The sequence below is a fragment of the Streptopelia decaocto genome, assembly GCF_964273445.1.
Source record: "Streptopelia decaocto genome assembly, chromosome: 4".
Taxonomy (NCBI): domain Eukaryota; kingdom Metazoa; phylum Chordata; class Aves; order Columbiformes; family Columbidae; genus Streptopelia; species Streptopelia decaocto.
This window is the reverse complement of record NC_138658.1, coordinates 3,447,148-3,468,781: the sequence shown is the minus strand read 5'-3', so window position 1 is coordinate 3,468,781 and position 21,634 is coordinate 3,447,148. Positions and strand designations below refer to the sequence as shown.

Below are 21,634 nucleotides of genomic sequence, written 5' to 3'. Positions count from 1 at the left end.
GTAATTACCATTTATTTTGGAGAATTGGCTTAAATTACTTTGGTTTTCTGCATTTTCATTTTAACTCACCTCCTTTCACAGTCTTCTTGTTGCCAGAAATAGGGCAGTGATAATTAGACCCAATATCTTCATGTATCTGCCTTCATAGCCAATGATCCAGATGGGCTGCAAGAGGCTACAGAAACGGTTCTCAGTTTGTTGAATGCAAATCAAGTTTGGACAGTGGAAGCAAATGCTTTTCCCTGACATAGTCTAGCTATTCATCACAGGGAGAGTACAAGTTAGAAATACTATATAGATGCTCTTTATGGATTTACATGCATTAGAAGGGACATGTCAAGCATTCTAGCAGCCCACGTTTGTGTTATCTCCCTTCAGATGTGCTTGTTATTGCATTACTTTAAAATAGGAAGACCCTTGATTTGTTGTGGATTGTGTCACCATCTATGAGATTATATTAATTCTGGAAATGTGCAACTTCAGTGTTGTAAGAAAACATGTGTGGTGCATATCTTTGCCTGTTGTATGGCTTAGCCATTTGAGGAACTAGACTGAAAAATTAAATATATTTCTAATACAGAAGGTAAGGTGAAAGAGAGATTTTCTGTGGGAAGTTCACCTTTTGTTACTTAGCACTGTGGCAAAATGGAATTGGGCAATACCAGGTAGGCTATGCTGCATAAATTATTTCTAATCTCTTTATTTGTCTTGTCTTGAATAGATTTAGGCTAAATATAGGGACTCATTTTATAAAGTGACTTCTAGTTTTGGACTTGGAGGTTGTAAACTCACCTGTAATCAAATAATTTGATAAACAGGTGTCTGAACTACAGGCACAGCATGTCACATCATCTGGAAATATTGAGACATGGGTTGCTTGGCTTTTTTTTATTTGTTTGTTTGTTTTTTGATGACTCCAGCTACTGTTCTATACTGTAGAGGCAGAAGCAGCTCATAATAAGGCAGCTGGTGTCTGAGCTATCTCAGCAAACTATGTTTTTTTGTAATCTAGCCTAGAAAGGGATTCTCTGTTAGGGGTTATGTTGAAGCATGTGAGCAGAAGGAACAGGATTGTGAGCTGGTGAGGAACTGCATCACTTTGCGCTTGGTCCAGGGTCTGAGGCTGGATGCTTTTCACCTGGTGAGGTGTTTCTCCTAAGTCAATGTGGCTGTTTATGCAATGAGGTGCCAATGGACATTGCTGGGAAGGGGTGGTTGAATCAGCTTTGAGTTCTGGACATGGATCTTTACATCCCAGGTCATCTTATGGCATCACCACCTGGTTTGATAAATTTCAAACTATAGATATTCAAACTCTTCAAACCCCTGTTCCACCTTATAGACAAAGACACGATGATTATTTTAAATTTTTTTTTTTGCTTTCAAGCAGAAAGAGTTGACATCTATTTGGTATGTAAAGAAGGTGTGCATCTCTTCGGTCATGGCACAACTGTTGCTATTACTCAAAGATCAAAGGCCAATTTACTTTGATTAACCTGATACCTATCGGTACTTCATGGCTGTCCCAAAAGATATTACCTGGAGTAACTTGTTAATTGAATTAGAAAGCAACACAGGTCATCAGAGATAAAAAGTTCTACAGTGCACTCAGTGGGAATTATTTATCTATCATGTGGTTTTGTACCTTCAGCAGACTACCAGAAAATGGCATTTGCGTCCTGAATGTTAAGACTATTTCATAATCATTATTAACCAGTATTGTCATTATGAGCCTGCTTGCTTTAGCCCTCAGGTAACAAAGTTCACTGCTCCATCAAGCTCTGCCATAATCAGCCTTATTATAAAAACATAATACTGTAACCTTCAAAGGCTCCCTAGGCTAGTGCTGTAAAAACTGAGAATGAACTGGAGCAATCTTTAGGCTAGCAGCAGTTGCACTGGGAAAATATAACCATTTTTATGCATGTAATGTACATGCTCCCTCCCCACCCTCTTCATGCTCTTCTCAACAGGACACAAGGTATCCCTCAGACTCCTTTTGGAGCCAAATTAGCTCATCAAAGCAGAACACGTTTGTAACACAGTGTTCACTGCATATCAAATGCCTGTGCACCACTTTGATTTCCATTCTTTGGAGTGCAGTTGCCATATTTTGAGTGTTTCATTTCAAGGAGGAAAGCTATTAAGTGTTTCCCCCAAAGCAGCTGATTATTCAATGGCTAAAGATGTCAAGGATAATGAAATAAAAAGGGAGCTAGGCTGTGATAGTGTCTAGCAGGAAAATGCATCTCATTAGAAGGCATTCCCACTAGAGAGGTCTACGGTATTACATGCGTGAATTCCTTTCTGCTGCGAAGTCGTTAACCAAGTTTTGGATGCAAACAGCATGCAGCCTCAATGGCAGCGCACAAGTGTGTACAAACAGTAATTAATCGTTGGCTCCCTGAATGGAGCCTCTGTGAGACTGGAGGCAAATCAAAGGGCTGGCCTGGTTTCCAAGCGCTCGAGGAACACGCCGTGCTGCACAATTGGGGACATTGACGTTATGAATACCACCTTGTGAGCCGTGTGGCAGGAGGGTGGTTGGTCTCCATGGGCTCAAGGCTGTGCTCAAGCACAGGGAGATGCCCGTTGGTGCTTGGTGACAGGGAAAAACTGTGCACGCTGTGATCCAAGGATCTTTTAGCTGAGCTTCCTGGCAATTCTGAAATGAAAAAGAAAATCAGTTCTACTACACGTTTGTATGTGGAATTTATATATTCAGGGCTGTTGGCAAGAGTGTATTTTCTGCAGGAAGACAGACAGGAGTTTATTGATACTCTGATATCAGCAACAAAGACTAAATATGCTGACAAGAAGTGTAAGTGCTCTCTCCCACCCCCACTAGTATCTTGGCTGGAATAAGAAGCGTTTTGACCAGATGCTGCATTTTGAGGCAGAGAAAAGGCTTGTGTCAGTACAAAATACAGCAGTTGTCATTAGAGGATCAAATCATTACTAACTATTGTTGCGGTGGTCTCAGAGACACCACGATAGTCCCCAAACTGGCAGCTTGCAATAGCTGTACTGCAGCATGTATGCTCATCATTACAGAGTATTGGGACATTTTCTACAGTGGTAAAATCCCTTTTCCTGGGCAGTTCAGTGTCAGAGTGAACAGGACTTCTCCCTGTGCTGTATCTATCTAGAAAAATGTGATGAAATACAGGAGCGCTAAGGGAGTCATATAAATTGAATGACACTGCGGTTTTATGATGTTCATATGCAAATAAAACTGGGCTGGATCATCACTTGTTGTAAATCATACTAGGGACATAGTACAATTTATACCAGCTGAAGTGCTGGTCCTCTTATTTGTCTAACATACTCGCAGTATGTGATTAAAGTCAAAATCACAGTGATTAGTTTTTCATTCACCCACTTATATTATGAGGCAGATAAAGTGTTGCTTTTTTTTCCATCTCATCCTTACAACAGTCTGTGTTGCCAAGTAGATACTGGTAGAGAGCTGTGAAGTCTCACAACTTTGCAAGCTGACTTCTGTTCCGACGCTTCCTTTGTTCTGTCTGTCAGCACGACACTGACCAGCATTCCTTGTACCCTCACAGGTCTGATTGTCCGAGAGGTGAGCATCGAGATTTCCCGGCAGCAAGTCGAGGAGCTCTTCGGGCCTGAAGATTACTGGTGCCAGTGCGTTGCCTGGAGCTCTGCGGGCACCACCAAGAGCCGGAAAGCCTACGTCCGCATCGCATGTGAGTGTCTGTGCTCTCGGTGTTTGGGTGATGAAAAGTGGAGTCTCTGCCATTTAAGAGAAAGATTTGGGTTCTGAACGCTTAGGCTTTGTATTTTCAAAGAATCACAGAATGTTAGGGATTGGAAGGGACCTCAAAAGCTCATCCAGTCCAATCACCCCACCAGAGCAGGAACACCCAGATGAGGTTACACGGGAAGGTGTCCAAGCAGATTTGAATGTCTGCAGAGAAGGAGACTCCACAATCTCCCTAGGCAGCCCGTTCTGGGCTCTGGCACCCTCACTGAGAAGTTTCTTCTCAAATTTAAGTGGAACCTCTTGTGTTCCAGTTTGAACCATTGTCCTACCATTGGTTGTCACCGAGAAGAGCCTGGCTCCATCCTCCTGACACTCACCCTTTACATATCTGTAAACATTAATGAGGTCACCCCTCAGTCTCCTCTTCTCCAAGCTAAAGAGACCCAGCTCCCTCAGCCTTTTCACTGTAGGAGAGATGCTAGTCATCGTTGTGGACTTTTGCTGGATTCTCTCCAGGATGTCCATGTCAGAACTAGACCCAGTACTCCAGGTTTGGCCTCCCCAGTGCTGAGCACAGGGGAAGGATCCTCTCCCTCGGGCAATACTTTGTCTAATGCAGCCCAGGATGCCATTCACCTTCTTTGCAACAAAGGCACATTGCAGACTCATGGTCAACTTGGTATCCATGGGGCCCCCCAGATCCTTTTCTGCAAAGCTGAAAATACGTATCTCTACAATTATATAATAAAGCTGCTGTTTCTTAACAAAGGAACAGTTGAGTGTTTAGCGTATCATGTAATCAGATTGGTAATATGAGGTTGGAAGTGGTCATCTCAACCCTAATATTTCATCATTGTTATTCATGGCTACTAACCTCAGTGTTTATTTTGAATCATTCCCAGATTAGACCCCAGGAACACAGGGCAACCAGTTCTCTGAAAACAGATCTTCTTTTGCCTGTACAAATATTTAATGCTCATTAATTTTCAAAGAGGTTCTTTTATTTGTAATAGAGTAGTCACGCTGGGGACTCCCATTTCTCATTCACATGATGAAGTCCTGTTTTGTGTAATGGGGACAAAATTTATCATCCGGAATTGTATCTTTTCCGCTGTTTTCACCTCAGCAAAAACACATTTTGTGAGAAAAGGTCATCAGAAGCTGGGTTTGTAGCATGCTTATATATTTCCTTCACTGTGTCTAACAATTTGTAATGAGAGAAGAGAAATCTTCCAGCCCAATAAAGCTTTTCACAGACACATTACAGGAGGAACTCTCTGTCAGTTAGAACTCTCCATTTAGAGCTTGTTTCTTCTTTTGTTCTTGCAATAGTATTACATGGTTAAATCCTTAAAGAGGAGTTACCTCCTGTGTAAACAGCCAGATACAAATCTTGGAGGTTAAGTACCTTTTGTATACTGCCATACCTACACATCTAATTTCTACATAATACATAATCATGGTATGTGTATGCAAGTTGTTTTATATCAATTGACACTTCTTTCCGGGTGTCCAAATTTCCATCAAAGGTCCTAATAATATAGTTTGCTTCTTTTTACCATGTTTTGGAGTGAGAGGAACAATCAGTTCACTGATTTTTCTGGAGGCTTCATTGTTTCTTTCAGAACAGTCTAAGTAAGTAACTTCCACGGAGTTTTTATGTGCTTATAGTTAAAAAAATGTCTTTGTATTATACTGAAGGATTTTTTTTAACCTCTTGTTCCCAGTTTTGGGCTTCTTGGGCAGCTGTGGCACAGGCAAATCACTTAGACTCCTGGGATTTAGGGTTGACGTGTTAGACCTTCAAGCTGCAGATTTTCAAACAGAAACAAAAGTGTGTTCTCTGCAAAATTGTCCATTTCAAATTTCACAGATTTCTGTACATTTCTCAGGTAACTCACAACTATTTTTTTAGAAACTCAGGCATATGATGTGGAGTATATGCCTTACTTTGTGATGTCATTTGGTCTACAAGATCACTGGTTTAAACTGTGGACTCAAATATACCAATACCCATCTATATCCACAGATTTGCCTTCAAAGAGCTGAATCTGTACTGGCAATATAATAGTTCTTTCCTAATATACTTTAAATCTGGCTAGTAAGTATTCTATTGGTTATATAATGTGCAATAAGACTGGGATGCAAGGTAGGCTCCATGCAGTATTTATGAATCCAGAAAATCAAGGATATCTAAAATTTAAGAGGGGCAAAAGATTCCATCTCTCCAGCTCTGTCTGCAGCTGTAGTTGCATGTTTGTCACCAATGCAGTCTTGACTTTTAAATGGTACAAAAAGTGAGTGCTGACACCTTTGGGAAAGGTGAGGTGTTAATGGAGCATGTAAAGTGGTCTGCTTAAGTTATATTATTACTTATCTTAATATCTGAAGGTAGCGATTTCATCATAACAGGTACAATTGGAGCATAACTAGCCATACCTAGCACATTAAGAAAAGCTTCTCTCTTTCTCTGTCCCTCTTCCTCTCCCCCTCCTCATCCACTTTCTATTTCTCCTCTTTTTAGCCTTCTCTTCTTTCTCTTTTCTCCCTTAAGCACACTGGTCTTATTCTGGAATTACTATGTCATCTCAAAGGCTGGAGCTACACTCCATTAAGACAAACAAAAAAAAATATAGCATGCAACATCTCTGTTCACTGAGCGTGTAATAGAATTAACTGAAAAGTAATTTGAAAGTGTGAAAAATGTGCATCCTGGAAAAGCCACTTGTATTTGTTTAATGCAGGGTCAGGCATGTGTCAGAAAGTACATAGCAACCTAGTCAATGAAAGTTCTCTGTGAAAATCAATTGCAACGTCCCTCTGGCCAAGAGCCTTGGTTATTCAGGAAGGGAGTAATCCATAAATATGGAGAGAAGATGCTGCTGGTTTTCAAAGGCTCGTAGTGTAAACAGGAAAAGAGTCTGAGCCTAAATCCAACATCCTGCCTTCCCTGAGTGTTCACGGCATTTAACAGCGTCTCACCGCTCTGCAGTCCCAGGCCACGAATATGTTGGGAAATCGTTCCCTTCTGTGCAGGCTCTTTCTGAAAAGGAGTAGAAACAGTAGGTGATGGAAACATCATTATTTTCACCTTTTTTCCTGTTTCATGGAATTTATCTTCTCGAGGCTTTGGTCTCCCCAGGAGGATAGAGCTGAGCATTTCATCCTTTTAAACTAGGAGATTTGTTGAGATTAAATTTCACTTTGCCATTCTAGATACCTCAGTAAGCAACAAAGTAGGGACACCTCATGTATATCTTGGTGAAGCTGGAAAGATATAATTTTCTGAGATACCAGTCTATAAAAATGCTAAAATACATTTCCTATTTATTCTAGGCACATTCTGTCAGGAACACCAGGAATCACTAATATATTTTGACAGGGTCTTTTTGCTCAATTAATAAAATGGTACTTTTGTGGAGAGAGGAAGGATGGGTTTGCATAGCTTTATCTTTGGCTGAAAAAAGGCGCAAGCCCAATATAAAGTTTTAATGTGAATTTTATGTAACAAGACTGATGTCGTCGAACAGATAAAACATAACAGGTTGAAAGGATGAATGAAGCCTGAGCTTGTGTAACTGAGAGCAGAGTTAAACCCACCGGAAAATACATCTGATAAATACTAAACCGTAGCTGCAGGATTTGACCTAATTTTTAGATCAGATAATAAAGAGGTGGCTAAGACAAATTGCTTTGAGCCTCTGTGCATAAAGCAGCCTTGATTTTCATTTGCTCCAGTTTGGTGTTGCTGTAGCCTCACTGACTTCATGATGTTAACCCAGGCTGCCCTTGAGAAAGTATAGTAAGAATATAAACCCCTAAATCTGCTGTCTGATTTTGGATTTATTGAAAACCTGTATGAAAATAGAGGCATTCTCTGTAATTTATGTTACCTGATCTTTTTGGTGTCATGAATGTGGATACTGTCTTCTTTTCCTTTATTCATGATCTAAAATCAGATTTTGTGTTTAAAAAAATCATTTTAAAAAGCCCTAGTATAGTAAGGTAAAGTAAAATAGCTTGTTACTATTTTGTATGATTTGTTATTCGTATCTTATGTACATATCTAAAAGCTTTTTTCCCCCCAGACATTTTTTCAAAGGAATGTAGCTAATATATGCATGTCAGATACTATATACTGATAAGATAAATGCAGTACAGAAAAATAAACTAGTTCACCTGGTGGTTTATCTCCACTTACAAGGGGTTTGCAGTCATACAAAGAAACAGATATGAAAAAAAAAAGTCACAGATCCTTTACTGACACTCGATTATCTCGCCTTTTAATATTGGGTCCCATGTTCCTGTAGCCACCTAAGCATTAGAACACATTGCAATAGATACAAAGTCGGGTGGATGTCGAGATAAGGAGAGCGAGCGGGGAAGGATGTCACTTGAAAATTTTAATAGGAAGGTATGTCCAGGATATGTGGTATTAAAAAATAACCCAAAAATGTATTTTGTGCACTTTGATAAGTTTGTGTGAGAGTTAGCAGAGATAGGACCTTAATTTCTTCCTTGCGTACCATTTCAGTTGCTACTAATCGATTTCCACTGCTCGTAGTTAATAAAGAGATAACTGAGACACGTGGTCTTGAGCTGAGATTACTGAAGAGGCAACAGCAGATCAAAAAAGGGCAGCAGAGAAGTTAATCAAGCATTTAACATATTTGATACCAGCACTTCACTGTTAGCATTGCTTAAAAAAAACCAAAAGGAAAGCCCATTACTGAATTTATATGAATTCAATCCCTCAGGAGGAGTCTTGAGAATATCATACCTACACTGTCATACATCTGATGGCAAGACATAGATGCAGTCAAGGAGTTAACAAAATTCTGTGTGTATTTTGGCAGTGACCAGACAGCCATGTGAGTCAGATTAGTGTATCATAAGAGTAACAAAGCAAAATACCCCATTTATACAAATTCTTTTCTGTTTTAGTGTTTCAGTGTGTTGTAAATTCAATTCTATGCATGAATTACAACGTACACTTGATGTTTCTAATGCCTGTCTTTAGTACCTTTGGTATATCTGTCATCTAGAAAGGCACCTGTTGAGATTAGGCCATTCAAACTTTATGTTTGGATTTATTTGAAAAACAAGAACTTTGGATTCTACCTTCAATCACCAAATAACATAGTGAATAGAATTAAGTTTATAAGTTACTTTGCAAGTTAGACTTACAAAGAGAAACACAAAATATCAACCTACCATGTGAAAATATAAGAGGAGAGGAACAGTGTGATCAATGTGCATCTGGGAACCCATTTGCTCAGTGCATTCTTGATCAAGTTTGCTCGCTTGTATTTTTACAGTTGTATCAATACCAAATGTGTTGAGTGGGTGGTTCTTCACTATAAGCACAGCCCACATGGGCGCTGTGTTACAAAAGGGTGTTTTGTCTTACCAGCACCTGGCTGAACTAACTTAGAGATGGAGAAAAGAGGAGAAACAATGATTTTTTGCAGACATGCAGGCAGTGAGTCTCTGAGGGGTGGTCAGAGTGCAGTGTTATCCCCATCTGGCTTGAAGGTGCCATCCACAGAATTGAGTGGCTAGTGGGTGTGCACCCCCTGTTTTCTGAGGCTGTAAATACATAGGGAATAAAAAAGGAGAGAAGGTCCTGGGCTCAGGGAAAGCATCTTGCAGATTGTATCCCAGGAAACAAAGGGTATTCAGCACCTCGTTCAGTACCTCGGGTCAGCGATGCAGCAGCATGTGTCCCCAAAACATGGTGTGCACTTCCAAGAAGTGGAAGACACATTCAGCCCAAGCTGTGGAATGCCAGGTGTCTTTGGAAAGGGGGAAGCTCCACCATCCCTGATGTTCATCTCCAGGCTGAGAAGGTGGCTGGGGCAGCCTCGTGGTGCTGTGGCATTTGTCTCAGGGGCTGGCCACATGTGAAACAGCCCCTCAGTTCCAGAAGGAGAGGGAACTGCTTGAGAGAGTCCAGTGCAGAGCCACGAAGGTGCTGAAGGGAATGGCGCATCTCCCGTGTGAGGAAAGGCTGAGGGAGCTGGGGTTCTTTAGTTTGGAGAAGAGGAGACTGAGGGGTGGTTTCATTAATGTTTCTAAATATGTAAAGGGTGAGTGTCAGGAGGATGGAGCCAGGCTCTTCTCAGTGACAAGCAAGGATAAGACAAGGGGCAATGGGTACAAACTGGAACACAAGAGGTTCCATTTAAATTTGAGAAGAAACTTCTCAGTGAGAGTGGCAGAGCCTGGCCCAGGCTGCCCAGGGAGGTTGTGGAGTCTCCTTCTCTGCAGACGTTCAAACCCGCCTGGACACCTTCCTGTGTAACCTCATCTGGGTGTTTCTGCTCCGGTGGGGGGATTGCACTGGATGAGCTTTTGAGGTCCCTTCCAATCCCTAAAATTCTGTGATTCTCCAGAGAAGGCAAGAGCGGTACAGAGTTGTGTACAGAGCAGAAAGTTGGAGTTTCAAGGTGCCAAGTTATTTACTCTGTCCTTATCTCCAGCTGCTTGTGCCTGGGCGGGCTGAGAGCACAGCCCTGTCCAGCTGTGATCCCAGCCCATGAGCAGCAGCAGGCACACGGGGGGTGGGCAGGCGGCTTTGATCCACCCCAGCGTGTGGTTGATACAGCCGGGGGCTCCGCAGGGCCAGGCAATTGATAGAGGTTTCAGAGGGATCCCCTGGGTTACAGACTCATGACACTCCTGTGACTGTCTCAGTGGAACTCTGGTTTGATCTAATTAACAACAGAGAGCTGGAACCACACAAGGACAAAATGAAATTTAAAAGAGAGGGTTTTTTGTACCTAACCTTTCCATTACTTACCCACCAGTGTGATTGATCCCCGCACAAAGGTCGTAGACTCAGCTGTGAAAAGGGAAGCCAAAGTATGCTTGATAGCACATGGTTTCTTACACTTAGAATGGCAGTTCAGGCTCTAATGCCTTTTTTTGCAGAAAAAAAAAAGTGTCTCTTAACTCCAGCCTTATCGTGGAAAGTGATGGAAGAGCAACAGGCCAGTTTTACAATATTATTAAAGTTTCTTTGAAAGAGCAGCAGTCATCCAAGTTCAGGAATAAGTTCAATGAGATGTATTTTCACAAGCATGTGGATCTTGTTTCATTTTGTAGAACACCAGTAGCATTTTTCCACTCTTTTTCTACAATTATTTTTCTGTTAGTGTATTTCTTATTAGGCTAGGTAAAATTAAAGCAGAATTGAATCTTGCCTCTTGAGAACACTTTCAACGGTAGGAGGTAGACTTGAAGTGGAGAGCTTGGCTACCCATTGATCCTCTAATAATAAGTAAAATAATACCACACCTTATTCCCTTCTTTTTCTAGTAGTTTAATTTCATTTTTCACTTGTCACATATTTGGGTTTATATGGATGCCTGTATATACTTAATCACATAAAACAAACTATCTTCTGTATGGAAATATATACTTCTTGTGAAGGTCCTTTCACATTCTTAAAACCTTATTTCTCGGAAGGCACACACCAAATGTACTTCGCTCAATGGGCGTAGTTAATATGAAAGTTGGATAGAAAATAATATGGGTTTTCTTTTTGTGCTCTTACAGCTTGCTCATTTTTTGAATTGTTTGCTATAGAATGAAAGTTGATCTTGGAGTTACTAGAAAGAGCACAGAGTAAAGAGTCTTTAAGGTCTACCAAGGGCAGAAATCCATCTTTCCTTGACAGTAATGCTGCATTGTTCTGTTCGTTTCTGGTTTACATCTAATTCCTGGCTGACAAGTGTCCGTTTTTCATGCTCATTCATTAGTCACTCTTGCATTAGCACTGCCTTGAAGGCATCTGGCCTGCCTCTTATCATGTTTCTCAGAAATGATAAAAGATATCCTTAAAGTTTTACCCACCCACCCGTCATAGCAAAACCCATAACAGCAAAGAGATAAAATACATCTGATTAAAAAGAAGAATAGGGTCATTCTTTGCTCATTCTTAGATGTTGACAGGAGGAAAAAGAAGTAGGGAAATGCCATGAGTTCATGTAGAAACTATTAACTTTAGCAGGCAAAGAAGCAACTTTTGAGTGGTTTGTAAGCTAAAAATGCATTAAACATAAAATGAGTCATTTAGCAGAACATCAATATTAAGATCTAATGCCCCTCTCCCCAAAAAGCATAGCGATTCAGGAAAAAAGCTAACACTATGGTGTACACTGAGATTTTGATTTCCCGTTATACTGGTTCGGCTTTATGCTCATGGAAATTCATTTCAATGGAGCCATCTGTCCCTACCAGAGAGGGTTGTGTGGGAGTATTTCAGGAGTCTTGGAGGGAAGTCTCATCTTAAGTATGCTGTAAATGTGCGATATATGCCACAACAACCTCCTCTGAATTTACTGAGGCTATACATTACTAAAGAAAATAGAATCTGGCTTAAGGTGCCAGACCAGAATTTTAATTTTTCTCCTTAGTTTCTTTTTATGAATACAGCCTTGAAGGGAAGTTAGAGGCAGGGGAAACGCCTGGAGGGGGTACAGGCTGTCCCCTGAGCCTGGCGGTGACATCCCCACCTACAGCTGGGTGACATGCATAAGAGAACTGGGGAGAAAAGCAAGCCAGACCCCACAGCATCGCTTTGTACCAGGGCTCACTCCGCTCCAAGGAGATGAGCTGTGGCAGCGATATTACCTGTATAAACAGGGGGAGAGTATTGCTAACACAATCAGGGATTATTCTACTTTACCAAAATAATAATGGGAAAAAAAAGTGCAACTGCCTTTCTCTTGTCTCTCCCTATTATAGGTGAGGGTGGAGAAGGCTCTTTCAGCATCACATTAACCAGGCTGCTGCCGACCCGAGGCTTTAATAATTCACACTGCCTCTTCACAGACAAAGAGGTCCTGCCCCAGAATGGATCAAATGTTTTATTGTTTTGCTTTTCAGGCAATCTGATGATTGTTAAAACTTTTTTTTTTTTTTTAAATGGGATGTATTTTATTCATCTTTTACCATTCTCTCAGAAAATAGATCCCTTCTGTCCTTGCTTGCAAGCAATTGTAACTTACGTGACATTTTGAAATGGTGAAAAATGTTATTGGAAAGGCTCTGCTTGGAAAATCTCCAAAGTCCCTCAGCACATTAGCGAGCTCACCCACTCCTGGTCAACAGTGTGAAGCTGCCATGATGACTATAATTGTTAAACAGCAAAGGAAGCTGAAGATTGAAGAGTTAGAAGGATGTCTTTGTTAACCACAGAAATCATTCTGCAAGGGCCATAAAAAAAGCCAGTGCTGTCCCAGCAGGGTGTTTCATGATAACTGGAGCAGGTTATGGAGTTTTTTGTCCAGGCCTTCCACTTCTTCATCACTTAAAAAGCCACTTTTTTAACTTATTTGTGTGTTATAACCAGCAAACATTATTCTTGGTTAGGTAAAACTTGCCTTGCATAGCTGCAATCTGCAGCTGTTTGTAGGTGGCAGGGCGGTGGCAGGGGGTGGTGGGTAATTCTGGGTGGTTGAAGCTGTGAGCGTGTGGGAGGGAGCCAACAGAACAGGGTATAAGAGCTCCCAATCTTGTAAATACATTATTATGTATTTTTTTCACAAATGAGTATCATTTACTCGATAGTATCTAATGGCTCCTTTGAGAACATTACTGTCTATACTGACTACATTATGTCAAGGCCTCTACTTAGTGTATTTTTAGTTTGTGGATCATTGACCCGCTCGAATGCAACGACGCCGTTAAAGCTTCCGCACCAGGGGACTCTGAGGGCAGGGGGGCTGGGGTCCCTCTGGGAAACCACTGCAGCGGTTCCCAGGGAAAAGGGGTGTTCAGAACCAGCAATTCCAGCTGTTGATAACAAAGAGCTTAAAGTGAGATTTTTTTACTCTTATTACACGTTTCTAGACTAGTGCTGTTTACTCTTGTATGCTCTATATTTTTTATTTTCTTTTTTTTAAAGGGGATTATTGTGCATGTGAGGCTATAGAGAACTCCAGAGCTCTATTAATGTTCCGGGAAGGCAGGCAGGACAGTAAATCAACACGTCAATATAAAAATTCAATTATTATCTATCTAATCTGCCTCTACTGTCTTCATTCCTCCATATCTGAACACCTGAAAGCTGTTATTAATGTTCTATTTATTACTGTGCTTATATACTTCTATTATCAGCATGGTAACTTTCTCATTTATCCTCAACCATGATAGTAGAGCGTGATACGTCTGCTATAATTGTCTGCACCGTGCACGTATAGGTACGTGTTAGATGCACTAAGGTGTACCCAATGTGGAGTTAAAATCAACATCTGCAGCTATGACAGAACATTTCCATGGTACAACTAGGGTGACGTTTAATTCCAGGTAGCTGAACAACCACATTTTCCCAATATAAGCTATGAGACAGAGGTCTCCTGCAATGCAAGGTGAGTTTCGGAGGAGGTGATCTTGGTGGCAGCCACCCCATCTCATTTTCCATCCGTGCATTTGCCTGCCGCAGGTTTTGCCTTTTGGTAGTGCTGATGTAGTTCCTTGTGGGGTCAGCTGTAAATCAGATCTTGGAGGTAATCTAGATTAAAAAAAACCTCTCTGGATGGTTTATTTATAAACTGTTTGATTCAGTGATCTGTTTTCCAGCACAGCCACAGGTTATGTCTTCAAAATATGAAGTATTTGGCTTTTAAATTGTTCCCATATTGCTTGCTTCCAATATGACACAAGTATTTGTGCAACCTCACCGTGAGCTGGCACAGGGAACTGGTCTGACTTCAGAACAAAAAGTGAAATAAAAATAACCATTTTTATGAGGTCTTTTTTTAAAGTCAGGCCACCTCTCTGATGTGACTTTGAATGTGGCCCCATGCCCGTTTGCAGCAGAAACCAACAGCTGGGAGAAATACCCCAGTCTCTACTAGGGCTGAATGCTCAGTTCTCCAAAACCCCATCCTCCCTGGTGCATCAGAGAGGGAGCCAGTCCATGGCAGAACTACAGACCCAGTGGTAGGGAGGGAACTTCTCAAGTCCGTTTTACCACCAACGCAAAGACTTTACAGAAACATACAAAAAAACCCTGAGTGCACAGCTGTCCGCTCCGATGAACCGGTCCGATGTTCAGAGGGACATTCGATGCCCTCTCTGCTTGCCACTTTTCTGTGGTGCTGTGCAGGGATCCAAGCATGGTTCAGCTCCACACTATGATTATTATTATTATCTATTCAGTGCTACAGGGATAATGATAAGGTGAAGACAAGTTAGCTGAAGCTGTAAAGTTAATGCTTATAAACTAAAAGTGCATTAAATCACAGCGTGAGCACTTTCAACCATAAGCTGAAGGCAACTCAGCTTATGTGCTGTAGTTCTACAGATTTGTTTAATTTTCCATAACTTTCTTTAGTACTTCTCTGGTATTGTTTACCAAATGTAAGTTATGTGAAGAAAGGATTTCTTTTGCTTTTTGATCTGTGTCTGGACATGACCTTCCACAGTGAGGCTTTGGATCCTCACTGAGTTCACATACTCTACCACAGTATAAATAATAAAACCACTATGAAACCTTTGACCGCTTAATGTTACAATGAAGTGAAAACATGTTCTAGTCTTTTTTAAGTGCTTCACTTTCTGAGCAGCAGAAATGTTATTTTTTCTGTTTAGAAAGATCTCCCACATTTATGCAGCGTGGCAATCAAATGTAATTTAAACACCCAGCTATTAATACTAATAATTCTTTTTTATTTTCCTTCTCCCCACCCAGATCTCCGAAAAACTTTTGAGCAGGAACCCTTGGGGAAAGAAGTGTCCCTGGAACAAGAGGTGTTGCTCCAGTGCCGTCCACCTGAAGGCATCCCAGTAGCTGAGGTGAGCAGCAAATCAGTGTCCTGGCACTTGGATATCCCAGCTAAGGCCTGAGCTGATGGGTGGCTAATGGTGCAGTGAGTTAGGGCATGGCATGATGAATGGGTGGTAATGAAGAGCTGACTGACTGCTGCTGGTAGACAAGATTGATTGGAACCTGATTAATGGCTTTGGATGATGGTGCCTTGCTGGGCAGAGCTGCAGGCGGGTTGGTTTCTTTTTTCTCTTCCCTTTCAAAAATCACAGTTAAATCTGGCATCCAAAGGACATGTAGCTGGTGGAGTACATTAATACCAGCCTAATATTTTTACTTTTCCTTTTAAAGAAAAAGAAACATTTTACTTATTCTGAGAGGCAGATTTCAAGCATAGTATAAAGGTGTTTTGATTTTTAGTTTACTAGATTATATTTCGTGCACATGTTTGTGTGTGCACCAGCCAGCTCTGCACAAGAAGATGTACCATGGTCCAGTACAGGCTCCCAGGTGGAGCAGCATGAGGTGGGAGCAAGTAAGGGATACGTCTGCCTAATAATCCATCTTCAGGGGCCCATCTGGTTTTCCTAATGGCATTTTAATAAACCTAGAGTGGGCAACCAGCCCTCCAACTGGCTGGAATGACAAACCCTTCAGCAAAATCTGTGCCCACCAACAGCAGCTGGGTGTCCCCATGAACAGGAGCTTCCGAAGTGCAGCGGTGGCTCCATCTTCAGACTCGTTGCTCTGAGTCACATGGGGGCCTCTGAAATCCTAAATCCGCTGAGGCTGTTAAGAGAAAAATTGATTGTTAATGGTGGTAATTCCCCTATCTGAATTCTCCTTGGATTTCCTCTGCCACGCACAGACGAAACTGTTGCCAATTTGCATTAGGGTAAGTTAGGCTGTCATAGCTCAGTAGCAAAGTGGTTGTCACTCAGCGCTGACGACTGATTTCTCAGGAGATGAAGCTTAAAGTGTTACCTCCCCATCTAACCCAAGTCTAGATTTAATCATAATTGCAGAAATGTGTCCACAAACATCAGAAGGAATAACTAGCATAGAAGGTTTTTCCCATTTTCTTTTTGTGTAGGCTGTTTCCTTTCCCTGTCAAGATCCCCAAAATTGTAAAGAGTATTTAGGTCCACAGACCCAGCTTGCTGACAAATGGAATAGTAATTAGTTGGCTTTCCTCAGGAATCAAGCAGCAATTTTTTATTTTCCTTTCTGATGCTTTTTTGCATCAAATCAACTCACTGTTTTGCCGTGACAAGAGTGTTTGCAACAAGATATGTTGCTCTGGAGGTGCAGGGCAGTACTGGGGAACTTCATTACCTTTGCTAGAAATGGACATTGATGATGATGGGTAGCTTGTCTGAATGCTGTGTTACGAGCACCTCTGAAATTTCAGCAGCCAGTCCGGTTGTATCCTTGGAAAGGTCTGTAATGCTCTCATAATAATTGCACTTTTTCCTGCCTTCTAGTATCCTTGCTCACTCTGTCAATAGCCAAGATTCATGACTGTACATTAACTGGATCCGAATCTTATTTGTACCATGGTCGGGGCAGACACCAATTAACACTCGACAGGCTCAGAAATCGTATACTCCCCATCTGACATTCAAAAGAACCATTCTCAGTGTTGTTTTTTTTTCCTCTTCTGACTTTTGAAGTCAGAAGGAGATCAAACACCCAGATTGGACAGCCACCTAATACAGCCTCTTTGTAGATTCTTTCCAACACTATTAAAAGAACAAAGACCTGCACACTAATGAATATGAATACCTTAATGTGACACTTCATTACAGCCACTTGCCAAAGCTGGTAAGATAAATTTAAAAAAAATGGAAAGATGAAAGGTAACTTGGTGGGTTGAAGGATTACGTGGTTATTTTAATTTAGAGATGAACGAGTTCTATGTTTAAGATTTTGTTTATTTGTTTGGAGAAGTTTCTGATATGACAGTACAGGTAACTACGTAAGAAAGGACCTGGGAGCAGGCGGGCAGCAGACTGAGGCTGTTTCCATCTTGTTGAAAGACTGCTTTGATTCCAAGTAGGGTAACACATCTGCTGCAGCTGTGAGCAGCATTTCCAAATGCTTTGGTGAGCAGGTACCTCAGAGCCTTCACACTCTGGGAACTGTGTTTTCTTTTGGTTTTGGTTTGTTTTCTTTCCACTTACCAGCTTCTGAAGTAGTCACTGGATTTAACACCAAAACAGAGGAAGAAAAGCTTATGCTGTGAAACTGTACAAAATACACGTTCAGTGTAATGGAATGCTGGAGCCCAGAGTCGCAGCACCTTCCCCTTTTTCTCGTTGATTTTATTCTCCCTCTTCATTTCTTTTTCCTGGTATTTCAAATTGGTGGGAACAACCACACTCAGGGATACATCCTGTCTTCTTTTCAGCAGCTGGGGAATTTAGTCTTATAAGTCCCAGCATATTTAATTGCAATTTACTGTGTCAAGCTTTTGTGGATCAATGCTAGAGCAGCTCTTACTATTACTGAAAAGCTGAACCACATAGCAGCATACAGCTGCTCCAGAGGGCAAGAAGGACAAAGACAGAGATGGACAGACAAAGCTTTTAAGTCAGCACTTAACAGACCCTCAGATCCAAAAGGACATGACAAGCATTAGAGTTGGCTCAGATCATGGAAAAGACAAAGATCCAAATAGAAGAAGGTGTGTTAAAATACACCAGTGTCATGGCCCGAGGTCAAAGCAAAGTACATCTTGCTTGTTCACTTGGGACAAAGTAAGGAACTGGGGGTTTGCTTGGGCTCTGGGAGCACCAGATTTAGCTTTTCTGCAACCATATACCTGTGAGCAGCTTCGGTGCCAGCTACACTGTGTCTTGCCTCCCCACTCCTGGTTTTATAGCCACTACCAAACTGAACTTACCTGCAGGTTCTGAAACACGCAGGTAAATGCTTTGCCTTTTCCTGTACGTGGCAGTAGAAGGACTCAGCACAGGCATTCTTATACTGACATTTCCACACATGGCTGAGGGGTGAAAGGGGCAAATTTGCTGGAGGAAAACGAAGAAAAGGAATGGACATAAAACCAAACAACACCCTGCCCCAGTTCCATGCTTCCCTGCCTCCTGCTTTTCCTCAATGGGGAGGAATAGGATCAGGTGGTGATATGAGCAGCCTGACCCGCCAGGCTCGGCAGGAGCTGCCGGCGCTCAGCAGAGATCAGAGAGTTGCAGCTCCCCAGTGTCATCAGAAACATCCATTTCAATTCCACTCTCTTCTGCGTGTGTATTTTCTCAAACCCAGCCTAAAAAAGGCAGGAAGGATCCTATTCCGCCATGCTCCAACAGTAATGGCAGAGTTACAAGCAATTAACCCGTTAGCTCATTTAATTTGTTCTTTGAAAGATGCCAGCATCGTATTCCACATGACAAAATACAGTTAGAGATGTCGTGTCACATCAGATTAGCTCATTGCAATAGGTTATAGATCAAAACATCAATGAGATGTGAGATTGGTTAATATGCCATAAGCTGCCAGATGAACTTTTGCATTGAAATGTGTGATTTGTGATGCCCTTAACAGGGGGGGGAAATTCTTCTTTAATTATAATTGAGGTGTTTCATGGAGTAGTTTAATTGCAGAACAGGGGAAAATGTACAATTTGGTGACCCAGTTGGGTTTAAAACTGAACGTGATATTTATCCACGTTCATGGCTTTAATTAGGAACTAGAGCAAGGGGAAAAGCATCCCTGAGTTGAGAGGCAGAAAAGAGTGTTTTGCCAATTCAAACCGACTGTGACACAGACTTTATTCAGCTGCTCTTGCACAGGCAAAAACTGGTGGGAGCTGGGGACTTCTCCAAATAGGCAGCATCAGGTGGCTGCTCCATCTAATTGATTATTAATATGACTGCTGTTTGCTTTGTTTCATGAGAGCCACTTCTGTTTTGCAGCAGTTATCCTTTAATTGGGAGTTCATGTGTATGCATTTCCATGCAGGTGTGTGTCACAGAGACAGTGTTTTATATTCCCAGCAGGAAAGTGAGCTCTAAGAGAGGCGAGTAGAGGAGTTTGTGGCCATAAATACTAATTAGCTGGGAAGTGACACTGTCCTTTGCAGTGCCTTGTAACATACAGCAGGACTGCCTTCAGGTGTCAATGGGAGGAAGAGCAAGGAGCGGGAGGCTGGTTTGTGTGCAGAAGGAGCACAGCCCAAAATGAATGAGTGCTGCTCATTCCTTTTGCCCTGGAGAACCATTGGGTAAGGTCTGGCATTGGGTACGATCCAGAAGCACAGGATAAAGCTCCCTGTAATTGTCAGTGTCTGGTCCCATACTTTTCTGTTCCTTTTTATAATATATACTTTTTACACCCCAGTCTGCTGGTGGGTGGTCAGGGCACTTCTTTGAGGTTGTTTGCATCTTGATTCTTCTGGAGAATTGCACTCATGGGCACCAGAAGGCTTTGCCTGTGTCTGGAAGATAGGAGATTTACTGGTGTGGCAGGTACTATCCACTCTGAAGATGACTGTAGGGCAGGTTGGTGCTGTGGACGCAATGAGAGACCAGGATCCAGTCCTTGTACCCTGCTGCCTTCCCTCTTGAGATTGCAAGAGGTCTAAGGAACAACTCGTACAATGAGGAGAGGAGGATCTAGACGAGCTTACATCCCTTTTCCATTCTTGGGTTTCTTTTGGAACAGATGTGCTGTTGCTCTACCAGATTCTAAAACAGTCACGCATATGCAAGTGTGCCAAGAGATTTAAATGTCTAGTAATGCTAGTAACTTGGCATGGCTAAATTTGTGTCAGCAATTAGCTTCTGTAATAGGTTTTCCTGTGTATGTAATCGCTTGTGTGATTTATGATCCCTGTGTTCGTTTAGTCTGCACAGAAGCCTGGCCTGGCTTTTCAAGTCTTAGTCTCTGCGTGTGCTGCCTTATTTCAGGCTGCTGCTGGAAACATCCTGCACATCCAGCACAGATCTGGCTGCAGCACCGAGGTACAGCCAGGGCAGTGATTGCGGGTTTTCTGCTCTTGCTGATGGTCTCGTTTTTCATGTTGGGTGGCATGTGGCAGGTTCCCTCTGTTAATTAGAACAAATGCACCAATTATGTTAATGCATCTCCCGATACCAATCAGTGAATAATTAGAGACAACACATCTGTCTCTCACTGGGGAGTGGGATGACAGAAAAGGCACTACAAGGTAAGTTGCTCTAAATTCCAGCCGCCTTGGATTGTGTGCTTTCCTCAGCCAGTTGTGGGGATGTCTCGGTCTCATAGCGGGCTTACCAGTGTGTTTGCAGCACTGGATTTATAGATCCAGCACAGCTTGCAGGAGCCCATTGCCTCACTGCTTTGCAAATTACATATTAAGGAGCTCTGACCAAAAAGTAGCTGGTTTTGGGTGCACTTCACCTGCTCAGCAATCACTGGGAGTCAGGATTTCATTCACTGCTCTCACACCTTGACAGAGGGGCCTTCTCTTGCTAGTTAGTTTGCAAACATATAGCAAAAATACCTTCTTGAGTGGAAAACTTAAAAAAGAAGTGGGGAATTTGTGCCTGCTTTGTTGCAGGGGGCTGGTATGTGAGAAAAGAAACAGTTGCATGTTGCTGTAATTTTCCATAGCTGTCATCTCCACAAGGGAACACTTACCCCATCCTTCATGGTGGTATTGTTGCCAATCTACGTGCATACAGCCATCCACGCATTTATTAATAACAGTTGGTGGGATGTGTCTGATTTAATTGAATAAATACAGGTGGGTACCTGTTCAAGAATTGTTGTGACTACAGCTAGTAAATTTACATCCTCAATATTTAGGCAAAAGCAAACATCTACCCTACAAACATCTACAGACAGTTGAAAAATGAAGCCACGAGGGTGTAATTTGGGATGACCCTGAAGACAGGCATCTTGTGTGCTTTGAAATGCCCATGGGCATCCTGCTGCCCTCTGGACACTCACCTAGAGGAGTGCTTTCCCTGGCACATAAATGTCTGATGCCTCAGCCATTAGCACCTTGTGAGCATGGTGGCTTCCCCAGGGCACCAGTCACCATAATTTAGACAGCAGAATTAAATTCAGGATAGGTTTCTGCATTGATTGGATTAGCAGCCTACTTCAGGGAGGGGTCTGCACCT

At 42.0% G+C, this 21,634-nt stretch overlaps 1 protein-coding gene across 1 annotated transcript in view; it reads left to right on the top strand.

The window, feature by feature from the left end:
• The window catches only part of UNC5C (unc-5 netrin receptor C), a 226,525-nt gene that overhangs the window by 159,855 nt on the left and 45,036 nt on the right, over positions 1-21,634 (top strand). The window contains exons 3-4 of the mRNA XM_082051376.1: positions 3,570-3,713; positions 15,432-15,535. Of these exons, the coding sequence (XP_081907502.1) occupies positions 3,570-3,713; positions 15,432-15,535 (248 nt within the window). The remainder of the gene's footprint in view (positions 1-3,569; positions 3,714-15,431; positions 15,536-21,634) is intronic.